The 17,499-nt window shown below is 39.4% G+C and overlaps 10 protein-coding genes across 10 annotated transcripts; 4 read left to right on the plus strand and 6 right to left on the minus strand.

Annotated features, from left to right (window-relative positions):
- Nucleotides 1-207: 207 nt before the first annotated feature.
- Nucleotides 208-2,940, plus strand: NESG_00077 (uncharacterized protein; the record flags this gene model as incomplete). The annotated part of the gene is made up of 1 exon (XM_053047736.1): nt 208-2,940. The coding sequence occupies one exon, from the start codon at nt 208-210 to the stop codon at nt 2,938-2,940; it is 2,733 nt and encodes a 910-aa protein (XP_052905561.1).
- A 440-nt stretch (nt 2,941-3,380) lies between these two features.
- On the plus strand, nt 3,381-4,160 carry NESG_00078 (uncharacterized protein; the record flags this gene model as incomplete). The annotated part of the gene is made up of 1 exon (XM_053047737.1): nt 3,381-4,160. One exon carries the CDS (start codon nt 3,381-3,383, stop codon nt 4,158-4,160), a length of 780 nt encoding a protein of 259 aa, XP_052905562.1.
- A 613-nt stretch (nt 4,161-4,773) lies between these two features.
- NESG_00079 (uncharacterized protein) lies at nt 4,774-7,554 on the plus strand (the record flags this gene model as incomplete). The annotated part of the gene is made up of 1 exon (XM_053047738.1): nt 4,774-7,554. The coding sequence occupies one exon, from the start codon at nt 4,774-4,776 to the stop codon at nt 7,552-7,554; it is 2,781 nt and encodes a 926-aa protein (XP_052905563.1).
- Nucleotides 7,555-8,053: 499 nt separating this feature from the next.
- NESG_00080 (uncharacterized protein) lies at nt 8,054-9,523 on the minus strand (the record flags this gene model as incomplete). Its single annotated transcript, XM_053047739.1, has 1 exon — nt 8,054-9,523. One exon carries the CDS (start codon nt 9,521-9,523, stop codon nt 8,054-8,056), a length of 1,470 nt encoding a protein of 489 aa, XP_052905564.1.
- A 416-nt stretch (nt 9,524-9,939) lies between these two features.
- Nucleotides 9,940-10,497, minus strand: NESG_00081 (uncharacterized protein; the record flags this gene model as incomplete). Its single annotated transcript, XM_053047740.1, has 1 exon — nt 9,940-10,497. One exon carries the CDS (start codon nt 10,495-10,497, stop codon nt 9,940-9,942), a length of 558 nt encoding a protein of 185 aa, XP_052905565.1.
- A 14-nt stretch (nt 10,498-10,511) lies between these two features.
- NESG_00082 (uncharacterized protein) lies at nt 10,512-10,805 on the plus strand (the record flags this gene model as incomplete). Its single annotated transcript, XM_053047741.1, has 1 exon — nt 10,512-10,805. The coding sequence occupies one exon, from the start codon at nt 10,512-10,514 to the stop codon at nt 10,803-10,805; it is 294 nt and encodes a 97-aa protein (XP_052905566.1).
- A 495-nt stretch (nt 10,806-11,300) lies between these two features.
- Nucleotides 11,301-11,465, minus strand: NESG_00083 (uncharacterized protein; the record flags this gene model as incomplete). The annotated part of the gene is made up of 1 exon (XM_053047742.1): nt 11,301-11,465. One exon carries the CDS (start codon nt 11,463-11,465, stop codon nt 11,301-11,303), a length of 165 nt encoding a protein of 54 aa, XP_052905567.1.
- Nucleotides 11,462-13,780, minus strand: NESG_00084 (uncharacterized protein; the record flags this gene model as incomplete). The annotated part of the gene is made up of 1 exon (XM_053047743.1): nt 11,462-13,780. The coding sequence occupies one exon, from the start codon at nt 13,778-13,780 to the stop codon at nt 11,462-11,464; it is 2,319 nt and encodes a 772-aa protein (XP_052905568.1).
- Nucleotides 13,781-13,804: 24 nt separating this feature from the next.
- Nucleotides 13,805-14,311, minus strand: NESG_00085 (uncharacterized protein; the record flags this gene model as incomplete). The annotated part of the gene is made up of 1 exon (XM_053047744.1): nt 13,805-14,311. One exon carries the CDS (start codon nt 14,309-14,311, stop codon nt 13,805-13,807), a length of 507 nt encoding a protein of 168 aa, XP_052905569.1.
- A 1,858-nt stretch (nt 14,312-16,169) lies between these two features.
- On the minus strand, nt 16,170-16,895 carry NESG_00086 (uncharacterized protein; the record flags this gene model as incomplete). Its single annotated transcript, XM_053047745.1, has 1 exon — nt 16,170-16,895. The coding sequence occupies one exon, from the start codon at nt 16,893-16,895 to the stop codon at nt 16,170-16,172; it is 726 nt and encodes a 241-aa protein (XP_052905570.1).
- Nucleotides 16,896-17,499: the final 604 nt, after the last annotated feature.

Here is a 17,499-nt window from a genome sequence, read left to right on the forward strand (position 1 = left end):
GACTCTCATGTAGTGCAATATAATACATGCTCAGTGAAAACATTAAGATAGAAAGTCTTTCTCCTGCACACTCAGAATAGTTAACACTAAAATACAATAGAATTTACACACTCAGGCTATTTTCTAAAAAGGTTTTAGTAAAATATATTCTCTGACCGGTATAGGAAATTCATGCCTTAAAAACCAGTAATAATTTTTTTTAGTTTGATGAAGTTATTCTGGATTATAAACCTAATGATTGCTCATGCAGTCTTTGCGCGGCTTGATCTAAAGGATATGGAATACTTGCAGAACTTGCCAATTGGTGTAAGGAACGCGTATATAATACGCGCAGATGGTCCTTTGAATCCCCTTCGCGCAAATATTTTAGACGCAAACGGATATATGCAGTGTAAGAGATTCTTTTCTCCTGAAATAGAAGTAGATTATAAACTGGAAAAAAACCTGCCTCGCGGTGCTGTCCTGTACAAATACGATTTTACAAGATGCCCTGAGAAGGACAAAGCATATGTGCCGGTAGACACCAAGAAAGCCAACTACGAGTATCTCAGCAAATACCATACGACACTTATTAAAATGTTCCCCTCAGAACAAGGATATCTATCAATCATAACAAAGAGACAAGACTCACTCTACCAGTTCCTTATATCTCCAGAGGGCATGCAAAACGCCAAATACATTCTGGCATCGCTGCTTCTTCTCTCAGAGGGCATAGACATTAGTCTGTCGTTTGAAGAAATTAATGAAGAGAAGCATCTTGTGCTGACGAACCAAGACAGAACATCTGTTATTTTTAGCACACGAATGTGTACTTCGTATGCAAATGCTAAGAATAGTACCATGGAAGATGTATACCACAGCGAAGTGGCGGATATTTTTGAGTTCTTTAGGGACTGGAAGGACTGCCCTGCCTTAAAGGAAGGAGGCATATATGCAGATCCAACCAACTTCAATGATTTTCTGAAAGGCAGGTTCCTCAATGGCATGCGCTTTCTTATACAGACATACATTTTTAAGTTTGTGGATAATCAGCAAGACTATGCTGAATTCATAGAGGCTGTTTACTATATAATAATGAGTCACCTGCCAAAGAATTTCAAGGAACTTCCAGAGAATGATCCTATTACTGCTGTTTTTCATAAGTGTTTTGTGAAGAATAGTGATGCTAGTGCTGAAATGGAGTATATTATGTCTCTATGTGATCTTAAAAAGACAATATATGACAACACTGCCTTTCCCTTCTATCCCGCCAGGCAGATCCCGCCTTCATATATGAAAGTGCTGAGAAACAGGCAGGAGAACGAGGATGTTAGCAAAATCCAAGAAATATATAGAATGCGCTCAGTGGAAACTTCCATTCTAGGCCTTTTCTGCTGCCTGGCATATGATCCAGAGACAAAGAAGTACACGACTGAGCACATGGGAGATATATCTAGTTCCCTAGCAAAGTTCTTTGCTAAATTTAGCAGTCCATCTGACATAAACAGTCACAAGATGCACGAAGAATGGAGCAAAGTTCTAAGGCCTGTGCGAATGACCAGAAACCCAGAAAATGGTGCCAAACATGAAATTGTAAGCGGCCTTTTAAGCATTCTTAATGCTGTTCTAGCACTAACAGAGAAAAAGCCTGATGTGCTGACGGCATACACCACGCTGCAGAGCATATGCTATGACAAAAAAGTAAATGCACTCAACCTAGAGGAGATAAAAAGAAGCATATTGATAATTCTTAATCCTTTGCTGAAGAACAAAAGGGTAAAAATAATAAGCAGTCTGTTTACAATAGGTAAATCAGTAAATGGAAAGCCTGACATATTTGCGAAGATTCAGATAGAGAGCATGGATAGGAATATACAGAAGACCATGGTTCTTAACATCGACCCTGATGTATCCTACCTCTCTTTTGCGCACAACTCAATAAACATTTCTACTCCTGCGCAGAATAAGCTCGCATACATAAAAACGAAGTTCCTGAATATGGACACCTACCTAGGATATGCTATTTCTATATATGCGGCCAATGCAGAAATTGAAATAGCAACCTGCAAGATTCGTTCTGTTTCCATCTCAATGCAAAAGATAGAGAAGCTCATCAGAGGCAGTAATGAGAACATAAACCAAGTGTTCATGCACGGTCTGTCTTATCTGCTAAGGAATCAGGTAGATCTTTTCAAGTCTTTCTTGATTAGCTCTCTTTCCGAAGATCTCCCCAGTGACAACCCTATGGTGCGCTTTACGTACAATATCCTGGGAAGCATGGCTCTTGATGAGCTAGAAACAAGAAGAAGGATTCTGCTATATTTTGTGTACAACAGATACAGCACAGGGTACTATCCTGGGATTGACTATTTTTTGGATAACTGGGCGCTTGCAGAGCCAACTGAATCAGACATATTTAGCACTTTTAACAATATAATTGATCTGCATTCATCAGAGATCATGAGCCTCTGTTTGGCATCTCTTATAAAAATACCAAATAGCGTCTACCGCACACTGGATCTTTTGAGAAGTAGCCCAAGCGCCAAAATAATCTTCGATATTATCTTCGAATATGGCTCAATATCCCATTTGTCTCGCATTCACCACGCAATGAACAAGTCTTGGCCACCAGGAATATACAGCAAAAATTTGATTCCTTACATGTGGTTTTCATTTGCATGCTCGCAAGCCACCCGAGATATTACGTTTATCAAATACACGTATAATCTTATTGATCCATTAGCAATATCTGATGATGAGATCACAGAGATCTATGAGTATGCAGACTCAGAGAAAATTCTAGAGTTTTTAATAAGAGAAAAAAATACTTTAATTATAGAAGATAGTAAGAAAAGCCTTGAGAAGTACTACAAGCTGAAAAAGCACTTTACATCAATCTCTCCTAACTCCAGCATCTACCAAAAAGTGTCTGCCTCAGTATTCCACTGTTTAAACAAATAAATGCATATTTTTGTGCACTTACATTGCAAAACATAGAAGAAATAAATCATTTTATCTAGCACTAAATTTCACTATAAATCACACTATACTCTATGCTATAAATGCACCCTATATTACCACATGCACAGCATAGTATTCTGTGAACTCTTTCTTCTTTTTCAAGACTAATATATAATTTAATTACAAAGCTTTGTATGTTCTGGCTGGCCTTTGACGTCATTTAAACACTAGCCCTAAAAGACTAGTTATCCGGTTCGCTTATTTTAGTTGGAATTCCAACGTTAAATCAATCTGTCTGAAAAATAAAGTTTTAAAATAAATATTACGAGTGGCTCTACTAGTAGTAATTTTAAATAAACCTTCACTTTTGGTTTTCCTAGTGGCAAAAATAAATCTAATTTAATAATATCTTTTTTTAAGAAAATAAGTTTAATATTTATATGCAAGAAACAGATGCTTTAAAATCATATGGATTGACTGCAGAAGAAGTTGCAGATTCTACAGTGGTAGGAAGAAAGAAGCAGGCAGAGGCAGAGTGGAACACTCTCCATCAGTCTATTAGCTGGTTCTTCTTTAGGCACATGCCGTACATTTTGTTTCTCACAATTGGATTCTTTTTTATTACTCTCAACATGACAACTCTGCTGAGGCATCCAGAAAGACTTTACATTGCAAACGAGTCTCAGATAAAGATGCTCAAAAACTGTATGTTCGGAGGAATCGGAATAAGCTGTGTGTTCTATGGGTCAATTTTATTAACAATGCTGACAACCAGACTGTCCAACCTTCCAAGCATATGGAGCAGAATAGCCTCTTTTGTTGTAAGAGTTGTGCTGTTTCTGTTGTTTACTGCGCCCATCTGCTACATGCTGCTTATATACATAAACACGCTATCCTTTATGCAGACAGGCGCTTTTATGATAACAGTGTACATATTTACAATGTACATTGTGACAGCAGGAATTCTTTCAATCTCAAACTATCTATACAAAAAACTAACCAGACCTACAGGCATTTCAAAAAAACACATAAATGATGTGTCTGACCCAAGCAGCAACAAAGGCTTCCTGTTCTACACCCTGGCTTTTGGCTTGATTTTGGTGGGCTCTGTAGGGATTTTTATACTGCCATGCCTAGTTAATGTATACCACATGATAATGAAGACCCAAGGTATTCAAATTATAGATAAAGCATATTTAAAATATATTAGCATAGCATAGCATAGTATATTTTCATAATTAAATTAGAAATTAGATAAGCTGATTTATTTAGATCTTTCTTGTTTTTATTGATTTGAGTTATTCAAAAATACGAAATAATAGATATATTTGGGCTGCCACATCTAGAAGAATATGCACATGCTAGCTTCGATTATAATTTTCTAATCTATAAATACACATAAAGCATTCAATAAATGCAAATCTAGAATAGTGCGCCAAGAATATTCATATAACTTGAAAAAGCTGTCTAGAGTGGAGCAGGATGCTACTTTTTCTCTGAAATATTAGTCTTAGCTTTCTTATTTGCTATATAGTTTATTTATCCTTGCCTATTTGTAGACACCTGGTTTTTGGATGCTAGCTTTCTTTTTATTTCTTCTATTAATTTGAATTGTTCAATGCAAAACTTATTCAGAATATATATGCATGTATTTGTAGAGTTTATATTCTAGAAAGCATACAAAAATAAGAACGCAGAAAACCATTCACATGACAGACTAAAATACACTTCTGCTGTATATATACCACAATTATCTCTGTAAATAAATCTGATGCGATATTGTAGATCATATCAGAAGAATTTTACTAATATAGGAAGCATATGAATTTCAGAATGAAAAGAAATATATTTGCATACAGTACATATACACTTATATTAGTGCTGGTGGTTAACCATGCACTATCTACCGTGCTACCATACGGAAATCCATTAAGCGTCGCAGGAGAGAACTACAATGCAAGCATAAACCACCTAGAAACTCAGAAGAATCTATCTGGGCTGCTCGCAAGCGAACAGATAGAACAGATATCCAGAATTGTTCAAAAAGCGTTTTCCACAGTGGAAAACAAATACAAAATAGGCGAAGATCATACGAAGGCAGCACGAAAGAAACGTATTGCAAGAAGTGTGCCGAGCTCGAATATAGCCCCAATGAAATATACTAAAGACATAGACGATCTTGTCATGGGTATAAAGCAAAGGGCCCCAAGAGACGAAATACAGCAAGACGAGTATAACAGAGCCATGTACAGAATACTAGAAGAAATGGAAAGAGAAATAAAGATGAAAGGAGAATCAATTCAAAATATGCACAAAACAGTACTTAATGAAAAGAATCAAAGAAGATCTCCTCCACGAGCTGAAAACCTCAAGTGGGATGAGCTAATAAAGAATGAACTAGGCACAGGCAGCTTTGACTATTTGAGTAGCATGCTTTCAATAGAGAACCGAGATAATCCTATCCCACAGGCAATTGCCCACAGTTGGCAGCAGCTGTGCACACATAAGGATTTAAACACTCTTTCATCGGAGCTGAATCTTTTTAATAGGCTTTCTGTCCACAGTACCAATGCGAAGATAGACAAAATCTTGAGAGTAATTCAAATGATGTCTAAGAAAATTAAACTACGTGCTGTGAATAACAAAAGCATGCAGGACATTGCCTCTGAATACACAAAGTTTAAGGACCAGCTTTCCTCTAGGGTGCACGATTTTGAGAGCAAAATGAGTGCACAACTGCACAGCGCATGCTATGACGTAGTAAAGGAGCACATAATAGGTAGTAGAGAGATAATTGAAGACTTTGACCGTACACTTACCAATCAATATAATACTGCTTTAGTAAACTTCAGAAATATAATAAATTCAGAGCTACAGATTCTACTGAATGCCCAGCAAAGCTATGCAATTAAAGGAGAAATAAACAGACTGCTAGACACTGTAGTGCTATACTACCAGCTGCACGAGAATATGCTCAAGAGTGATTCTGACAGAGTAAAGTACTTGAAGTATATGTTTGAGAGGGAGATGGGGATTTCTGGATCTGGCCGCTCACCCTACCATAGACTAGAGGAAAACTCTATTCCTCTTCTAATTAATTTAGTCAACACACTGAGCAGCTCATTTACATCTGTAATAAAAGAAGAAGCCGACAGTGTAAGCCAGATTAACGCGCATGCAATAAAACCAGGAAATTCTGCAAACCAGCCAGAATTGCAACACCCAGTGCGTGTCTTACCACCAGCACGTGAATTACCATCTCCAGCTCCAATTACAACAACAACTGCCAAGCCAACAACCACCACTCCGCAGCCTACTCTCTCTCCTGTAGACAAGATGATAAATGATATAAGAGGAGAGTTTTGGAGAATTCTGCATACAACTGGCGAAGACAGAAATAGCACGCAACAGATATTAGCAAAAGCAGCAGAAGACTTTGGAAAAGACTGGAAACCTGAAAGTCCTGAAAATCACCACGGTAGAGAGGTTACATGTCTTGAGGATGCTCTAGGCTTACATAAAAATGCAACAGCACAGGAGATCTATGATGGGCTGCTCGCATGGGAGTCCCAAGAATCTAAAAAGACATCCAATTCCAGCAAAGTAAAAGAAGACCTTATAGAAGAGATTGCCAGAATAAACAAGTCTTTGGCCGCAGTGAAGGACAGTGTAGACCAAGCAAACAAGATTCTTGCAGATGAAACAAAAGAATTTAATGCTCTGGCAGCGACTCAAAGCACTCTTATAGCAGATAAAAATGGCATAGTCAAAAAGCTAGATACTCTAGTTGCAGAGCACAATACTACAATGGCTAATCTTGAGGTTCTTACCCAGAAAGTAGCTGATCAAGAAGTCTGCCTAACTACAACACTTGCAGACAAAATGGATATATTAGAGAAGCTGCGGGAAATAAAAGAGAAGAAACAGAAAAGCGAGGATGCTCTAAAGAGAATAGAGAATGCAAAGCGTGTTGTAGCAGGTACTACTGAGTTGCTAGACTTCTTGCAGAAATATAAGTACTCAGAGTGTGCTGATGCAACTGCAAGTAAATGCAGCTCTTCTAAAGAGGAGTCTCTGCGCCTTCTGTTGAATAAAGCAGGTCTTCCTATGGAGATGGATGTCTCTAAATTAATATCCAAACTGCGAGAGATTTCAGAGAAGCGACAGATAAATATTGATACAGTGCAAAGCGCGCTAAATACCTTAGATGGCGAAAAGGCTCTGAATCTAGAGCAGTCAAACAATCTTGCAGAGAGAGTATCCAGAATGGGCACACTAATGGCAAACAGTCAAAATATAAAGAAAGATCTTTCAGAGCAGCTTGAAAGCTTGATCAGTGCAATACACGAAGAAAAAGAAGAACAGAGCGAAGACATATCTAATTTCAGCAAAATACTTGACAGGATTGAGAACAGAATAAAACAGATGCATCGCGATGCGTTTGGGGTGGAGGAGAAGCAAGATGCATCATTGGAGACAAACCCCACCACCCGTATAACAGATCTTAAAAAGAAGTACAATGAAACAATAAATAAGATTGATGATCTGCAGAACAGCTACACTAAAATAATGAGTAATCTTGATAGTTGCAGAAATCCTGACCCTGAGCCCTAAGCTACATAGCCTCGTCTAACTGAAGAAAGCGGATTTAGCCAGCGCAGTCTGAGAGCACTTTTATGTCTGGGCAGCCCTTTTGGCAGCAAAAAGAAAACTGCAGTGTCTCTAGTAAATCTCGGGTTATGCAGTTATAAAAATAAAAGTTGTTTTGCATCCTTTGAATACAGCTGTGCGCTATTATAATTGTATTAGCCTCAAACAGCAAGAAGAATGTATTGAGTTATTAGATTCTAGTGCAGTTCAAGCTATATCAGACTTATAAGTAGACAGCCCAAAATTAGTTGATATATACCAGATGCCACTATACGCGGGCGTGTATGATGAGAATTTAAGACAGTTCTATATACTGCATATTAATATGCAGATTCAAACTCTTTAAGTATTCTGTGGTACAGTATGCCCAGCAGGAAAGAAATCTATACTCTTCTATGTATGCAAAATAGAGTAGAGAAAATAATGTTCGGCAAGCTAAACTCTTTGATCTTTTTATTACTTATTAACCAGACTCTGAGCCAGACTCTTCAGGCACTGCAGATTCATTCTGTTCGGTCTCGTCTGTTTCCTCCGAAAGATCTCCGCTTGTGGTGTCGCTGGCTGTTTCTTCGTCCTCGTCCTCATCAGAGGGTGCCGCTGCCCACACCTCGTTCAATACCTCATTCAGGCAGCTTATCTCCTTCTTTGCAAGATAGGTTTCAAGCGCATTGTACTCAACCTTCTGGATTCCATTAAACATGTATTCCTTCTTGTCCTTCATAATAACACGCACATCAAAGGTTTTTGCTGTTCTTGAGCTCAGATTCACTCTGCTAAACTCAACAGTCTTAATAAGGTCGTACTCAATATACACAATCTGCGGAACAAATAGGAAACCTTTCTTAAGCGGATAAAGATACCCCTCATTTGCCTTGAGAGAGCATCTCAGCGCCTTTCCACCCGTGGACATAGAGAATGAGCCTGTGTGCATTGCAGCAATCCCAGAGAGCTTCTCAACCATATTTACAACGCACTCAGAAAGACTGCCTTCTTGAACATAGCTGATCCCTGCATCCTCAATTCTCTTCTTTTCCTCCTCATCAATTGGCAGCTCTGCCTCCTCCTCTGGACTCTGTATCACAGTGTTTTTCCCAACGACCATCTTTACCTTCTCTTCTGATATCAGCAGGTTCACAAAGTGGTACCGCGTCTGCCCCTGCCGCACAGGCGTGCTCAGCTCAAAGATAAGATACGACATTTCGTCCACACCCTCCTCTGTGCTTCGCTCCAGATAGAACATCCGGGATATCGCGTTAAACTGGATCTGGTGGCTGTATCTTTTCCCAATCAGGTGCATACCTCCTGCTGTAAGCGTAATTTTGTACTTTCCTCTTGGTAGGATGGAGGTGACTTCGTCAATTGAGAAAATCTCCAGCTGGTTCGATCCAGAGGTGGTGCTTTTAATGAGGTCAACCAGCTGAGCCACATTGCTTTCCTCCTTCAGGCATCCAAACCGAATCTCAGAAACCCCAAAGTACGTTTCTTTTATGTCTATAATGCCCTCCCCCTTTCGCTCATAGGCATTTGAAATGGCTTCCAGCGGCACATCAAAGATTGACTTGTTCTGAACTTTGAAGCCAACTGCCATGTCCTGCACCTCAACCTGGCCATGCACATTCCCTTCCACACAGAGCGCTTTGTGGTAAATGTTCAGCTTGTAGTGCTTCTTCACATACTGCTTGATGTTCTCCACGTGCTCTGCCGTCACCCCATCTACAATGTGCATATTTCCGCCCTGAATAAGTATCTTTATTGTGTGGGATACCACTCCATAGTGCTCTATGATTTCTTTTATCGCATCTGCTGGTATTGTGATAATCTCAGAAACCCCTTCTATCTTTACACCTATTCCAGAGGACGCCATCTTCACTACTGCTCTCTGCAGCCCTTCCTTTCGGCTGTAGTACACATTTTCCAATGTCAGAACTTCCATTTTATAAAAAATATTCCCAGCTGTCTATAAAAGCACAAATTTTATTTCTGTACACACTGGTGCTGATAAAGCAAAGCCACACCAAACAAGTTCCTTATAGTCATGCAAAGCAAAAAGGCGCGGTGGAATTGCTTTCTTTAGAGTCCTTCCAATATAGTCTACTCCAGAGCTCTCTGGCCATGCGTACAAAATAGTAATATTGTGAAACTAATTATTCAAACAGATGCACCCATGCAAAGTGCTTCTATTTTCTCTATGTATTCCAGCATGAGCGGTTTTCCAGTAGAATAGAACACATGCATAAATAGAATTTACTTAAATATAGCCTTTATTTTTAGTTTATTCCGGCTTTTTATGTCTGCATATGTGCACATACACTACGATACACATTCAATTCGCAGTGAAACGTGGCTGCATTACACGGAAGGCTCATCGCTTAGCTTCTTTATAAGATAGTCGATTGCCTCTTCTATTCTAGCATGCTCATCATTGATATCCTTCTGAAGTTGGTCATCAAGCACAGGCTCTTCTTTTTCCTTTAGTATTTTGTACATTATTTCTGTTGGACTTTCAAATACTACTGTGTCCAGTCTCTCATTTACAATTGCATCGCTGTCACGCGGAATATCCCCAATCGAACCATTGTTCGCCTCGCTGTGGAGCTTGAGGGAGATCGAGAATTGAAAGGGCTTTTCATGAGTATCCACAAAGTATAGCTTTGCTGTGATAGTGAACTCCCCCCACCCGCACTCTTCGATTTCAAAAGGCGGAGTCTCTACTGTTCGGGTCGGATTTGCAAATGTTTCGTGTGTCTTGAATGTAACACTTCGGATAAAGTAGCTGATATCTGTGTTTTTGTAGCCTCTTATGTAGACCTTCCATCTGTGCGTGGCGTCAGTTCCTGGCTCAGATATCCGAACAGCAGATGTCCCATATATTATTGCGCGCGAAAGGTTGGCATGATTTATTCTCATGTATTGAAAAGAAAATGAAAAAACACGAATATCATCTACAGCTGTACAGAGAGAAAGACACGAAGAGAATATACTTTATCACAGGCGCAGGGCTGATTGCAGGAAGTATTCTTGGTGGAGTGCAGGGTATACTTTCTGCCCTGCGAAGAACCCATGGAAAGAAGAGAGGAATGGAGTACTTTGCTGTGAAAAGTGCGCAGCGTCTTGGAAGTGCAACTGCAATTGCAAGCTGTGCGTTTGCTGTCAGTGAGCACCTTCTCTCGCAGATTCCTCAGACTGCAAGTGTTCTTACGCGCATGCTCGAATAAATGCAAGTGCATCCATGCTTAGAAGTCTTTTTTCTGGCAAGACTGCATATATGTGCAAAATATGGGTTTACTAGAGTGTTTACTAGAGTGTATATAAATGCAGCAGTATATATGCATGTGCAGCAGATAACTAGCTAGACTTTCTATTGCACTTGATATGTGCTTAGTTTAAAACAGGCTACTGTGCCTTGAATTCATGAATAGGCGGACAGCGCGTAAATAAATATCCAATTTATAAAATTATATGCCCCTCTTTTATTATAATATGAAGCTCTTATTTAGGAATACCTCTTATTGAGATATCCTGTTTAGAGCAGATGAGCATATCACTATTGGCACCATGCAAGTATCCATATGCTTGGAAGATTTGCACATTCCAAAACTAGCCGGATGCACTAAAGATCGTAGCATGCCCTGTACCTGCACAAAGTCACGTGCAGGATCTATTAATTACATTCATCTTCTAGTTCAAAGAAGGCGCACTTATCATTTCTATTATTGCATGTAAATAAGCACTGCCTCATATTTTTCAGCTGCCAAGGCGCAGTGTATTGTTGGAATACTACAGTAATACACCATGCCGTCTTCAATGTAATGTTTTTTCGGGCCATCCCTTTGTGCATCTTCTGCTTTTTTGTGCTGTAAAAGAGAAAAGCTCATCTATTCTTCTCTGCGGGGTCTTTCCACATGAAATAGTCGCACTGCCTTGCTGCGCATGTGTAAAAAATCTTGCCTTTATTTGGGCCATCTTTTTTCACCATCAGCTCTTTTGCTTTCACATTACAGCTGCACACAACGGTTCCCTTTGGAAGACTGCGCACAAATGAGTTATCTCCAGCATTTTCACTTATACTGTGGCTCTGGTAAGTGTCTTTCTGTTTCATAATATCATGCACATCCCGCCCGTTAATGTTGTTCTTGTTTATATCCAGCGCGGTTTGGAAAGAGCTTTTGTAGTTTGTATATGTGGGGGGCTCTTTATTTGGCTTTGTCTTTTTTGATTCTCTGCTGTCTTTTTGTGCATACTCCCGCCGCGGCTTGTATCCTGGGCTTTCCTTTCGTTCATACACTGCTTCTTTTTTTTGATATGCACTCTTTGGTGTATATCCCTTCGAGTAGCTAGATGTATTTTGTTTGTACGCAAATGGCTTGGAGGCGCCCATTTCTAGATCGGGGTCCTTCTCGCTGAAATCACTTTTATTCTTGGAAAACTCTTCCTTAAATTTTGGCATATTCTTCTCAATTGCCGCATATATTTCTCTATACTTGGTGATTTCTTGGTCAATAAGACTCTTTGCTGAAAGCTCGCCGCTGCATACCTTCTTAAGATTGCACTCAAACTCCTTTCTTAGCTGAGGCTCGCTGATCGTCAGCCCAATGCTTTTGTACCCGTTGATGAGAGAGCGCCCAAGCCATGTGCTCTTTATTGAGTTTTTGTTAACCACCTCAACGTACTTTCTTTCCTTGATTCTTTCAATGTGGTCGTGTATGGTAGCGTCCGTTCCAATCCCATTGCCATCCATTTTTGCAATTAGCTCTGCCTCTGTGAGAAAGTGCGGCTTTTCTGTGTGCGAGTCTTTTTTGCTTGGGGTCCACGGCACCTTCTGCCCCTTCTTTAGGCCCAGATCGCCCTCAGTGTCTCCCCACTTTTCGTATATAAACACCTCAAGATAGTTCTTCTTTGTGACCTTCAGGGTCTTCCGTATGAATGTTTCTCCGTTTATCTGGCACTCAATCAGCTCCTCCTCTCCCTCTGCATTTGCGCTGTAGCAGGCTAGGAACCGCCTTGCTATATACTCATAAACAGACCGCTCCTTTCCATTCAGCGCAGATCCAGACTTGAGAGGGTATATTGGCGTATGCGCCTGGTCATTGTGGTTGCCCTTTGAAGGCACTCCTGGCTTCAGGTTTTTCGCATACTCACCAAGTACGGAGTCTCCTTTTAGTGCTGCCATTGGATCCTTTGAGTTGAAGTTGCTTGGAAATGCATCCGTCTCTGTTCTGGGATAGCTAATGTATCCCGATGTATACAGTGACTCTGCGATATTCATGAGCTCGTGGGAATTGGCCACACTCTTCCCCCGCGCAAAGAATTTCTGCAGCTCAACTGTCCTGAGCGGCCACGGCCTAGATTTGTACCTCTTCTTTGTTTCTATCTTGCTCACTATGAGATCTGCCCCACTGACTGCACCCAGCTTGATATTTACATATTCCTCGTCATACACCAGCCCTCTTTCCCACTTAAACACACCTTTCTCTCCATTGTGCTGCACATCTGCCTGAATTGTCCAGTTTTTTTCCTCGACAAAATTCTCAATGCTCTCCTCTCTTGCACAGACAAACCCAAGCGTAGGAATCTGGCAACTGCCATAGCTGATGACAGACTTTGCCTCAATGATGTTCTGCAGCTGAAGTGTTTGTAGTCTTGTCAGCGCAGCGCCAATTCGCAGATCTATCTCTATCCTAGACTCCACTGCCTTTGACTCGTTTATGTTCAGCTCTCCAAGATTCTCCATCGCGTGCATTACATCGTACCTACTTAGCCCAGAGAATCTTGCGCGCTTTACCCGCTGAATTCTGTCCTTCACCACATTTGCTACCTGCATGCCTATGTTTTCTCCCTCTCTATCACAGTCTGTCCAGATGATAAGCATGTCACACTCAGTGCTAAGCTGCTTTATTGTCTTAAAAACTCCCTCCATGGTGCTTGGAATAGACCACTTTAATTTATCCTCAAACAGCTCGCTTGGATCTATTTCTGTCCAGCTGGTTTTCCTTTCAAACTCCAGAGAATACAGATGACCAAGCACGCTTGTAAATACCATTTGGCACTGTGCTCCCTCAACCTGCCCATCAAATCTGAATACAGAACAGTACTTATTAAGCCCCTTAGTGGGCCTTGCAGCCCCACCAGAGAGAATATCTGCAAGTGACTTTGCTACCGAAGGCTTTTCTGCCACATTCAAAATTCGCATTGAAATTTTATTGAGTTTTCTTTATTAAACATGTCTTCTCTTTTTTGAAATATCACTGAAATCGTCCCTTGCCTGGCCGCCTTTCACTCCTCTTCCAAACTGTCGGTTCTCAGCAAACCCGCTGTCTAGGTCTATATATAGAGGCAAGTGCCCCAGCATGTACTTGGAAAAGAACTTCCTTGCTAAAGACGACATCTCGGGGTTTTCAAAATGCACAAAGGCAAATCCGCACGGCGTGTATTTTTTGGCATCCAGTCCCATAATAACGCGCTTTATCCTCCCGCACTGCGAGAAAAGAGTGTATAGCTGTGCCTCTGTGGTCTTTTTTGATAAGTTTCCCACATATATAGTCCCTGAAGTCAGAAGCTCTTTAAAGTAGTCGTCTTCTGTTCCTGTGTATCTTCGGTCAAAGTACATTGTTTTAAGCTCATCTTCCTTCAAATAGTTGTACACCTCAAATGCAGACTTATCCATAAAAAAAGTAAATTTTACACGATATTTTAGCCTCTGTGCTACATTCTCATAAAACATCTATAGCACATGCCAATTTCAGCAAGTTTTTTCTTTTTCTCCCCTAAACTATATTCTTACAAGATCTACGCGGTATCTGACACTCCGCACTATATTAATTACGCAGAGTTCACTAAAATCCAACAACCCCATCTAAAATATCTAAACTGGTTAATTGTAATTTTATGAATGTTCGCTGTGCGCTGTACAGACATATCAAGCTGAATGCATTTGTTGGTTTTCCTTGCCTCAAGGGTATTGAAACCTTCTCTCCGGGACAGCAATGTAGATTAATGTTGGTTATTGCCTCCCGGGCTTTGGCTAGGCCAACACGCTACAAAGGGCGCTTCTTATTTACGTCTCAGAATATAGTGATCTGTTGTGGAAACTTTGTTTGTGCTGTCAACAAACTTTAGTAAGTATCCACTTTACAAACCATATAGACGATGAGAAATAAATTATGCCCAAGTTTATTATGACCAAGTCTAATATTTCGAAGAGGAAAATTCAGCTGCATTTGATATATATAGAGAGAATATGTACACAATATGCTCAAAGAAGCCCTATACTCTAGTATAAGGCCTTATATTGCTGGATAACATTCTTTGCATAAATGAGTGCTTTAAAAGAAACTCAATAAATATTCTTGCTTTAAAGCGCATGTTTTATTATTTGTAAAAGCATATTCATTAGCATGAGTTTATTAGAATTGAATATATTTATGTCTTAAAAAGCCTGCATCTCCACTGAAAATAGGGTTTATCAAACCTTACATAGTTTATAATGCCTTTGTTTTCAGATTCTTAATCTTTCTCACCATCATTCTTGTAATAATTGTTTTCACTATTTCTTATTCTTTCAAATTATAATGTCTTCTTTTTGATACTCTAATGTCTTCCTCTCTAACTAGATATGAATTATCTCTGCACTTCTCCACTATTATTCCTTCTACTACCAATCAACCCTTATATGTTTTCTAGCTTTCTCAAATTTTCAGATTCTGGAATTCTCACTCTTTCATCTCTTTTAAATTCTTCTCTTATTTCTTTTTAAACAAATTTACACTTGGTCATTCTTTACTATTTTTGCCTTCTTCTATTAGTGTCTATTCTTTCCTTTTTCGTTCGAGTGCCTCTGCTTTTTATCTTGATCGCTTCCATATACAATGCACAATCTTAATCTCTTTCTCTTTTTTGAAGAGGCATTTGCGTTTTAGGTTCTTGCGTTTTTGCAGTTTCTTCGAATATCTTTGTCTCTTCTATTTAAAAGATAAAATGTACACTTTCCTAGAATTAAAATTACTTGAAGACTTTTTTTCTGTATAAGTTATACATATATAGAGTGTGCAAGACTTCGCAAACTTATATGCCACAGACCCGGCATAATGTGTATAAAACAGCTGCAAAGTGACTTATAATACTGAAAAAAATATGTATATCATGCACACTACAGTATAGATTGTTGGAGGTATACTTTTCGGAGAAGACTAGCTAAAGGTACACTAAAAATATACAGTGTTATATCCCACAGTCCTAAAACATAAAGTAGGGCATGTATTACTATGAAATAGCACATCTTGAGATTTATCATCTTAGAAAATGCTCTGTATAATTTAAGTACAGACATGTTATATCAAGAGACAAATGTATACGCAGGGTTCTTTGGCTAGTGAGTAATATGTTGTTTGATGCCAATAAAGAACAAAAGTTGCATAGATCCTTCTAATTTAGCATTGCTTCTTACAGAGTAGAGCACTAATTTAGTAATTTACTTTTCTGTATAGAATGGAAAAAGTGACTTTATGTTTAAAGATTACTTACACTGAAAAATACTAGAAAATATTGCGCTTGCTATTTATTCAAAAGTAGCACAAATGCCATTATATGTACACTGCTTTCTGCACGAAGTCTCTTGCGCGCATAGCTAGCAAGGTGCAGCCCCATCGAAGAAATTGGGCATACTCCTTTCCCGAAAGCTTAGAGTACCCAGAAAGTCTCTCATAGAAACAAATTGGGATTTCGTCTATTTTCTGGTGACAGTGGTAGAGTATCTCCATTTGGTATGCAAAGCCCTGCGCCTTAACGTTCCTAATTGCATAGTTAATAACATCCCTCTTGTAGATGCGGTAGCTATTTGTCATATCACTGTTTCTTTTCCCTGTAAATATGTATGCAAGAATGTTTGCGCCCTGGCTTGTCATCTTTCTGGAAAAGGGCCAGTTGCATGTTCCGCCCTCTCCGGTATACCTAGAGCCTATAACAACCCCTGCTCGGGTTTCTTTGATCTTTTTGAGAAGCCGCAGGATTTCGCGCGGGTCGTGGCTTAGGTCTGAGTCAAGAATCACTACATAATCCCCTGACGCATGCTCCAGTCCTCTTTTGTATGCATTCCCCAGGCCAAGCTTCTCCTTTCGCGTAAGCACTTGCGCAGTTATCCCCAGCTTGTCTGCAATGGCGGTGCAAGCGGCAGATGTTCCATCGCTGCTGCCATCATCTACAATGATGATTTCATACTGGACAGCCTTTAAAACTTCGGAAATAAGGTACATTAAAAGAGGGGCATTATCTTTTTCGTTGTGAGTGGGTATTATAATAGACAATTCCATGTAAACAAAAGTTTTACAAATTATATATGAATTTCCGTAAGCTCATATACTGTAGTAAGACATTGCGCGTGTGGTAGGTCTTTAAGAGCATCTTTCAATATAGAAAGCCTTTAATACGTCTAGTGTTCTGTAAATTATACCAGCCTACCCACCTATGCCCATTGTAACATAGAAACCCCAAGAGACTAGAAGTTTATAAAGAACAATTCTATTTTATAGTTAAAGCAGCAGCTGGCTCTTAAATAATGGCTTTAGATCTTTGCCTATTAACTTCCAGCCTCAAATGCACTAACCAATGCTAGAGTTTAGCTTATTTTACAGTATATCCACAGTGGTTATATCTGGTGAGGTGTTTCTCTACGAACTGATTCCTAATATGAGAATGTGCATGCAGATTCTAAAATGCTTTTTATTCTGTTGTGCCAGCAAAAACTCAACATATTAGAACAGTAAGACATAAATGCAAATTAGACACATGTAGAATTAAATAAATAGCTCTCCCAAAAGCTCATATAGGATACATGTTTTTTGATAGTACAATATAGATGTTGGTTTAAAGACAGTGGCATAGTAGATTTTTCTATTATAAAAGATTCCTTGCGTA

The sequence above is a fragment of the Nematocida ausubeli genome (genome assembly GCF_000738915.1).
Source record: "Nematocida ausubeli strain ERTm6 chromosome Unknown supercont2.1, whole genome shotgun sequence".
Lineage (NCBI taxonomy): Eukaryota > Fungi > Microsporidia > Nematocida > Nematocida ausubeli.